This window comes from Brassica napus, chromosome C8, assembly GCF_020379485.1.
Source record: "Brassica napus cultivar Da-Ae chromosome C8, Da-Ae, whole genome shotgun sequence".
Taxonomy (NCBI): domain Eukaryota; kingdom Viridiplantae; phylum Streptophyta; class Magnoliopsida; order Brassicales; family Brassicaceae; genus Brassica; species Brassica napus.
In genome coordinates, this window is record NC_063451.1 from 33,800,654 (window position 1) to 33,809,228 (window position 8,575).

Below are 8,575 nucleotides of genomic sequence, written 5' to 3' on the forward strand. Positions count from 1 at the left end.
CTGGTCCAAAGGTTATGACGAGAGCAAACATTGCTCTTACCACGATCGAAAGGGACATTCAACCGAAGAATGTTGGGACCTCCAACGACAACTGGCTGCTAAATTCGCAGCCGGAGAAATAAAAGATGTGGACCTCAAAAAGCCACAACCTTATCAGAAGAGAGGTCCCAGAGATAGCTCTCCAAAACGCGAGAGGTCACCTGAAAAAGAAACAGACTCACCACCCCCAGCTCCCAAAAAGAGAGTCGATATGATCCTTGGAAAGTTTCCACAAGGAAAAAGCCTACAAATCGAGGCCCTCTTGAGTAAACCACCTCCCCAATCGAGCCCTGGCTCAAGGATCGATTACATCCTTGGAGGGTCCGATGTGTGTCAAGACTCCGTTAACTCTATTAAAAGTCACGTACGGAAAGCTGTGTCAAACACTCAGTCCAAACCGACCAAGCCTGAGTCTAACACTAAGATCTCTTTCTGGGAGAGTGAGACATTAGACCTCGATAGACCTCATGACGATGCCCTTGTCATAACATTAAATATAGCAGGGTACGAGGTACCTAAGCTCATGATCGACACCGGAAGCTCCGTCGATCTTATTTTCTACAACGCACTAAAGGGAATGGAAATAGACGACTACGAAATTGTCGACCAGAAATCCAACCTCGTAGGTTTCTCAGGTGAAACAGCCACCTCATTGGGAACAATTAAGCTCCCAATTATAGCTGGCGGAGTCATGAAAATGACCAACTTCATAGTTGTCGACAAACCATCCCCTTTCCACGCAATCCTCGGAAGGCCTTGGATTCATAAGATGAAAGCAGTAGCTTCAACTTATCACCAATGCGTGAAATTTCCAACAACCAACGGAATAGCTACCATACACGGTAGCCAAAAGATTTCAAGGATCTGTTACCTGGGAGGATTCGAGATCATAAAAGAATCCCCCCAATAGCAATTACAGATCCAGGAGAGTCGCGAAATGCAACGAAATATCCGAGGTCCCCCTAAGAACCTCACCGAAAAAGTTAGCATCGACGACTCAAATCCTGAGAAACAGGTGAGCATCGGATCCGAGCTACCTCTCGAAACCAAAAAGGAGCTCGTCGAATTCCTAAAACAGAATATCAAAACCTTTGCATGGACCACCAGCGACATGAAAGGCATAGATGCAAATGTCACCACTCATAAGCTCAATGTAGACCCTACTTTTAAACCGATCAAACAGAAACGTCGTAAGCTAGGTCTAGAAAAAGCCCAAGCTGTCAACGACGAGGTCGATCGACTAACAAAGGCCGGGTCCATCCGAGAGGTACAATACCCCGATTGGCTAGCTAACCCAGTGGTAGTAAAAAAGAAGAATGGGAAATGGAGAATCTGTGTAGACTTCACCGATTTAAACAAAGCCTGTCCTAAGGACAGCTTCCCGTTACCTCATATCGATCGTTTGGTCGAAGCAACGGCTGGACACCAGCTCTTGTCCTTTATGGATGCCTTTTCAGGATATAACCAGATTATGATGGATCCTGAGGATCAAGAGAAAACCGCATTCATAACTGAACGAGGAACCTATTGTTACAAGGTCATGCCGTTTGGTTTGAAAAACGCGGGAGCTACCTATCAAAGGTTAGTAAATAAAATGTTCGCTGGACAACTCGGAAAAACCATGGAAGTCTACATCGACGACATGTTAGTCAAATCCTCAAAGGGGGAGGACCACATCTCCCATCTAAGAGAATGTTTCGAAATCCTCAACAAATACGACATGAAGCTAAACCCAGCTAAGTGTACCTTCGGAGTACCTTCCGGCGAATTCCTAGGTTACCTCGTAACCGAAAGAGGCATCGAAGCCAACCCGAAACAAATAGCGACATTCCTGGAAATGCCATCACCTAAAACGACCAGAGAGGTACAAAGATTGACCGGACGGATCGCAGCACTAAATCGATTCATCTCCAGGTCCACCGATAAATGCCTTCCATTCTATAAACTTCTGAAAAATAATAAGAAGTTCTTATGGGATGAAAAGTGCGAAGAAGCCTTCAAACAGCTGAAGGCTTACCTCTCGGAACCTCCGATACTATCCAAACCTGTAGTAGGAGAACCACTGTACCTGTACCTCGCCGTGTCGGCAGCTGCAGTCAGCGGAGTGCTAGTACGAGAGGAACAAAACGAACAGAGACCTGTCTATTATACTAGCAAAAGCTTAATAGACGCCGAGACGAGATATCCCACCATGGAAAAACTAGCCCTAGCAGTCGTGACAGCTGCCAGGAAGCTGCGACCTTATTTCCAATCGCACTCGATCATCGTAATGACCTCACAACCATTACGGACGATTCTGCATAGCCCTAGCCAATCCGGACGATTAGCCAAATGGGCTATAGAGCTCAGCGAGTACGACATCGAGTACAGACCCCGAGCAGCAGCAAAAGCTCAGGTCCTCGCCGATTTCGTTATTGAGCTAGCATCCGAACATCTAGACCAGGAAACAGAGGTTCCGAAATGGAGCCTATACGTGGACGGAGCCTCGTCAAGGCAAGGCTCCGGTGTCGGTTTAAGACTAACCTCCTCAGCCGGAGAAACCATCGAACAATCCTATAGACTTGGATTTAACGCTTCCAACAACGAGGCCGAGTACGAAGCACTAATCGCTGGATTAAAGCTCGCCCTGAGCCTCGGAATTCGGGAGCTAAACGCCTACAGCGACTCGCAGCTGGTAGCTAGCCAGTTTCACGGGGAATACGAAACAAGGGACGAAAGAATGGGGGCATACCTCGAGGTCGTCCTAAACCTCACAAAGCAGTTTGACAAGTTCGAGCTAACGAGGATCCCACGAGGGGAGAACTCCTCAGCAGACGCGCTCGCCGCATTAGCTTCCACATCCGACCCTCTCGTAAAACGAATTATACCCGTGGAAGGAATCGAGAAGCCAAGTATCGACATAGCTACCAAGGCTGAGATGGATAGCAAACCAAAGGAAAAAATAGAGGATAACAGCCTCCCGACGGTAGCTACCCAAGTTTTCACGACATTCTGGTTCCCGAAAACTAGAACACGCAGCTTTAGAAAGCACACCTCCAGGAAAGCAACCCAGAACCCGGAAAACAACGACAAAAGTGAAGGTACTCACCGAAGTTCAGACTCCCTAGAGCCTAACTCTACGAGTACCTCCGGGGGCACCATCCAGACCTCGGAGCCACTTGTCTATAAAGTCCAAACAAGAAGCCGCACCGCTCTTAAAAACGCATCTAGGAACGCTACACAAACCACAGGGGATAACGAGGAAATTGGAGATATTCCTCAGAACCTAGAACCTACTCCAACGAATATCTCCGGGGGCACCACGGCACCAGGTCCCGAACAGGAATCTCCCTCCTCTCTTCACAACAAAGTTGTAGGGAGAGAAGACTGGAGAATACCGATCATGGATTACATCCTAGAGGGAAAAATTCCACCCAACAAGTGGGAGGCTCGAAAACTCAAAGCTTTAGCAGCAAGATACTGTATAATCGAGTCAGCCCTCCACAAACGAAGTGTCTCCGGACCTTACCTAAAATGCGTTCACGGCCTAGTAGCTATGAAACTCATGAAGGAAATGCACGACGGTTCCTGTGGAAACCATTCCGGAGGCAGAGCCTTAGCCATCCGAATAAAAAGACAAGGCTACTTCTGGCCTACCATTATCGCAGATTGTGAGGTCTACTCCTCATCGTGCGACAAATGCCAAAGGCATGCACCGATCATACACCAACCAGCGGAAAAGCTGTCTAACATATCAGCTCCCTATCCGTTCATGAGGTGGTCTATGGACATTATAGGTCCATTAGTACCTTCAGGGAAAGGAAAAAAGTTACTAAACCTCCTGGTCCTAACCGACTACTTCACGAAATGGATTGAAGCTGAAGCTTTCCAACAAATAAACAGATTCGAGGTCGAAGGATTTGTTTGGAAAAACATCGTATGCAGGCATGGCGTCCCATACGAAATCGTAACCGACAATGGAGGACAGTTCATATCCCACGACTTCAAAAGTTTCTGCGATAAATGGAACATCCGCCTCACCTTCTCATCACCTCGGCGACCTCAAGGGAACGGACAGGCGGAGGCTGCCAACAAATCAGTTTTAGCAAACCTCAAGAAACGCCTAGGAGCCCAAAAGGAGCTTTGGTCGGAAAAACTACCCGAAGTACTATGGGCCTGCCGAACCACCCCACGAAAAGCTACAGAGGAAACTCCCTTCTCCTTAGCTTACGGGATGGAAGCTGTCGTCCCAGCAGAAACCACCGCAGGTAGCCTCAGACGGGAGCTCTGCACCTCAAATCCCGCAGCTAATAACCAGCTCCTGATGGATAGCCTCGACTTGATCGAGGAAAGACGAGACCAAGCCTTGCTTCGCATTCAAAATTATCAGCAAGCAATGGCACGACACTACAATTCCAAAGTAAGGCCCCGACAGTTCGCCGTAGGGGACCTAGTGCTTAGGAAAGTGTTCGAAGGAACAAAGGAACCGGGAGCTGGAAAGTTAGGAACCAACTGGGAAGGACCCTACCGAATTATCCACATAGTACGACCCGGAGTTTACAAACTCCAGAAGGTACGAACCGGGGTACCTGAAATCCGATCGTGGAATGCCACGAACCTCAAAAGATACTATCATTAGGTACCTAAAACCCCTGAACTACGTTTGGCTTGATCCCTTGACTGGGTACGTAGGCAACTCCGTCATGAGTGCAGCCCCAACCTCTTCTCACCAACCTCCTCACCTAAGCCAAAGGGGCAGGTGTTACCAAGAACACTTAGCCTAAAAATAGTTACTGTGTAAATAATCTGAATCATGTATTCTCTGATATCTGATATTAATAAAACGATTGATTCAGTTTCATAAACATCAAAGGTCTTAAAACCCTCCAAGAAAATTTAGGTCCCCCTAAATCGGGACCTAAGCTCAACAATCTCGAATACATTCAGGTCCCTGAAAACCTGAACCTAAGGTCTTAAAATCCTTAATACACCCAAAGGTCTTAAAATCCTTAATACACCCAAAGGTCTTAAAATCCTTAACATAAACCAAGGTCTTAAAATCCTTAACAATCAGCAAGGTCCTAAAATCCTTAACATAAACTAAGGTCTTAAAATCCTTAACAATCAGCAAGGTCCTAAAATCCTTGACAACTGCTAAGGCCGCAAAATCCTTAACAATCAACCAGGTCCTAAAATCCTAATCAAAACCAAAAGGTCTTGAAACCCTTATCAAAATCGAAAGGTCTTAAAATCCTAAAGAATCAGGAAAATCCCGAAATTCCTCAATTCCATCCGTTAAACTTCAAAGGCCTCGAAGTCCTTCGAATTAACTCAGGTCCCTATAAATCTAAATCCAGGTTCCTACGAACCTGAACAACCAGGTCCCAGAACCTTTCGAATCGGACTCAGGTCCCCGAGCTAAAATCAAGAACTTCTCTTTAAGGTTATCACGACCGAATATCCATTAAGCTAAATGCTTATCATAAATTAAGACTAAAGGTCCTAATCCGACTCAACGATGACATCACACAACTCATCTGAGATTCACAATCACTATGATTAAATGAAACGAGGTTAAGTTCAAAAACTTAAAACAGAAATAATAGCCTCGTCACTTCGGCTTCGAGTTCAGAAATTCAAACCCGGGCTTGGTCAAGATCGGCTTTGGCTGCCTTAACCATCTCGGTAACCTCAGCAAGTTCACCAGCATTGGGGGCAGCATACAGAGCATTCTCAAACCTGAGCTGGGCCCTGTTAACAGCCCCAGCCAACTGCAATAAATCCAAAAAAAATATATATCATCGTCTCCAAAGAATGTAAACAAAGAACAGATAGAGATCACGTACCTGACCCATACAGTGAGCAATATCGAGATACTCATCTCGGTTAGTCAGGTCCTTGAGCGCTGGAAGGGGACATCCCACGCTCTTCAGGTGCCTCATTATCGCAGCTAGGCCCCAAGAGTCGTCCAGGATCGACCCAGGCTTCGAATGGGTAAAGCTCCACCCAACAGTCCCTCCTCTAGAGGACGAGGAAGAAGAACGGGTGGGAGCTCCGCCCTGATCGGTCCTGGGCCTCTTGTGTCTCGACGGCTCGACCTCAGAGGTACCCTTCGGAGCCTGGTAGTCAGCCTCCGGCACCTGGACCTCAGGGAGAGGAGCAGCATCCTGAGCTACAACCTCAGTTGGAGTAGTCTCGACAACAGGTTTGGATCCTCCGTCGTCCAAAACTTCCTTCATTGAGATAAGGAACGATCCTCCTTGGTTCCTGTCGCTTCCACGAGAAGCACTGGCAGCTTTAGAGGGGTTACCCCTAGAACGGAATGATGGTCGCAGAGTCATGTCACCTGGCTGAGACTTTTCAGTTCCCGAAGCACTAGCACCAGTTGAGATCGATACAACTGAATCGCCTGCCAAAACTGGAACAATGGAAATCCTTAAGTTTAAAAACTTCAAAGCGATAAAATCATTAAAAAGGTTCGAACAAGAACTTACTCTCAAGGTTCTCAGCAGGAATGGGATCTTGGAAAGAGGCGTTGTAGGTATCTGGGAATCTGGCTGCACTTATTCGAGAAGTGGTGTAGGCTACCCAGGTACAGGGACTCTGCTGCAACTTGCGGTATAGAGCTCTGGTGAGCTTGGTAGAGAGCTTCGGAGGATCTTCGATTTCTGCAAGTAAATCAGAGCAAAAAGGTTACTCGGCCATAAATGAATAAAACGGAAAAAGCATATCCCTAGAATTCCTAACCAGATGGATTAGTCCAAGTGACCCTAAGGTTCCGACCCACAGGAACCGTCGAAGGATCAACTTTAACGTGAAAATACTTCTTCCTCCAGTCATCATCACTACTAGAGAATCTGAAGATAACATGATTGGGACGACTAGGGAGGTAGTAGGTCCCGGTACCACCCTCCTTAGAGGCGCTTTCCTTCAGGGAAAAGAGGCTCATAAGTTCGGTAAGACCGACGCTAACCCCCTCCTCTTTGGACCTAGTGATAAAGCCGTTTATCACCCGGATAACCGAGGGACAGAGTTGGGAAAGGGCTAACTGATAATGATCTAGTAGATCAAGCAGTAGGGTCGGAAGAGGAAATCTCAAGTGAGACTTGGAGATGTACTTCTCATGGCAACAGAACCAACCCTCCGGAGCGGTCTCGGGGGTTTCGTCGGAATTACAGGCACGGCCAAGGTCCTTTTGGCCGAGAGCTTGAACCATGAGGTTAACCACGTCTTGATTTTTCAGCAACGAAGGCGAGTGAGGACTGCTCCCGCTAGAATCGTCTTTCTTCTTCCGTTTAGAAACTCTGGTCGCGATTGCCTCCCTGGCTGTCTTTTTCCCCTTCCTCATCTTGGCTCCGACTTCTTGCTTAACTTTCAGTAGTTTAGCTCCAGAAGCAGAGGGAGGCATCCCGGATTCCCCGGAACCTTCTTTCGGATGATCCATAGTATGGGAAGGTTAAGGAGAAAATCGATTGCAAGGTTTGGGAGAGAATTTGCAGAGAAAAGTAACGAGGAAGATAAAAAAAAATTGCAGTAAAATAAAGAGAGAGGAGAGAAGTTACCTTGAAAACCGAACGGAGGCGTGGAGAAAGTGGGAGGCTAGCAGTTAATGTTCACCGCTTTATATCCCATCACCTCTCGAGATTCGGAAAAGTCATTTCAAACCCTCTCCATCTGAACCGTAGATTCTGCCAAACGTAATAAAGACCGTTAGATCGAGTAAGCTGAATCTAAATAGGATAAGAACTAATCATTATCTTAACGAAAAGATAAGATCGATAGCTAGATTCTAGCTTCCGAGACAAAGGATTTTATTCGGAAGCTGGGGGCAACTGTTGGACCCGAATATGACCCTCAGGTGAGGTACCGATAAGCGTGAGCTAGCATGTGGGTTGCGATAAGCCCATCATAACAAAGGGAGCTGAAAGCCGAGCTGACGACTGGACCTGGGAGACATCATAGCAGAGGTCACGACAGAAAGTGAGCTAACACCTTAAGAGACTCGGTCAAGAGGAGCCTAAAGCGAGTTCCGTAATTGAAGCTGAATATCTCGGAGAACAGTTGAAGGGTTGCCAACGAAACCTAGACTATATAAAGACGGAGAAGATAAAAGACAAGCCATCTCTTTTCCATATATCAACTTTTGTACTAGATTAAAAGCATTACGTATTCTTTAGTAATCATCTCAAGATACATTCCTTTGTATTCATCATCTTTCAACTCATCAATAAAATCATATTCATTCTTCAAGTTTATTTACGGGATTCAGCCCACGATTCTCATTCATCTCTCTTGACCTAACCTAAATCTAAGAAGTGAAACCTTGTCTCTCACACTCGTGGTAGAGGTTTTTAATTGTCTCTCTCAAGGCGTTTCTGCAGACGGTTAGAAGTAATGATTTCTTAAAGAGAGAGACTGATAGAATATCAGTTACAAGGAGCCAAAGAGAAGAAACAAGTTTCTGGTCATGGCTCAAGGAAAATAAATCTAAACACCTGGTTATGCTGGTTATGGTCTGGACACGGAGGCTACAAGTTCAAGACTGTGTAAAACGTCT

The 8,575-nt window shown here is 46.3% G+C and overlaps 2 protein-coding genes across 3 annotated transcripts; one reads left to right on the forward strand and one right to left on the reverse strand.

Moving 5' to 3' along the window:
- Positions 1-976: 976 nt before the first annotated feature.
- On the forward strand, positions 977-4,657 carry LOC111209079. The gene has a single exon (XM_022708849.2). It carries the CDS (start codon positions 977-979, stop codon positions 4,655-4,657), a length of 3,681 nt encoding a protein of 1,226 aa, XP_022564570.2.
- Positions 4,658-5,253: 596 nt separating this feature from the next.
- On the reverse strand, positions 5,254-8,348 carry LOC106408792. 2 transcript variants are annotated; one of them, XR_007327699.1, is made up of 2 exons: positions 5,865-8,348; positions 5,254-5,789 (listed from the first exon to the last, which is right to left on the reverse strand). XR_007327699.1 is itself a non-coding variant. In XM_022712843.2 (2 exons), the coding sequence occupies exons 1-2, from the start codon at positions 6,357-6,359 to the stop codon at positions 5,655-5,657; spliced, it is 630 nt and encodes a 209-aa protein (XP_022568564.2). In that variant the 5' UTR covers positions 6,360-6,815; the 3' UTR covers positions 5,254-5,654. The 2 variants fall into 2 exon arrangements, 1 of the variants encoding a protein (XP_022568564.2); XM_022712843.2 differs by having other exon boundaries at positions 5,865-6,815.
- Between the last annotated feature and the right edge of the window lie 227 nt (positions 8,349-8,575).

Bases quoted from the DNA above. Each gene is read 5' to 3' on its own strand.
- LOC111209079 (XM_022708849.2), top strand. From the start codon at position 977: ATGCAACGAAATATCCGAGGTCCCCCTAAGAACCTCACCGAAAAAGTT.
- LOC106408792 (XM_022712843.2), bottom strand. From the start codon at position 6,359: ATGACTCTGCGACCATCATTCCGTTCTAGGGGTAACCCCTCTAAAGCT. The intron at 5,790-5,864 runs GTACGTGATCTC...GATTTATTGCAG, and splicing joins TTGCTCACTGTATGGGTCAG to TTGGCTGGGGCTGTTAACAG.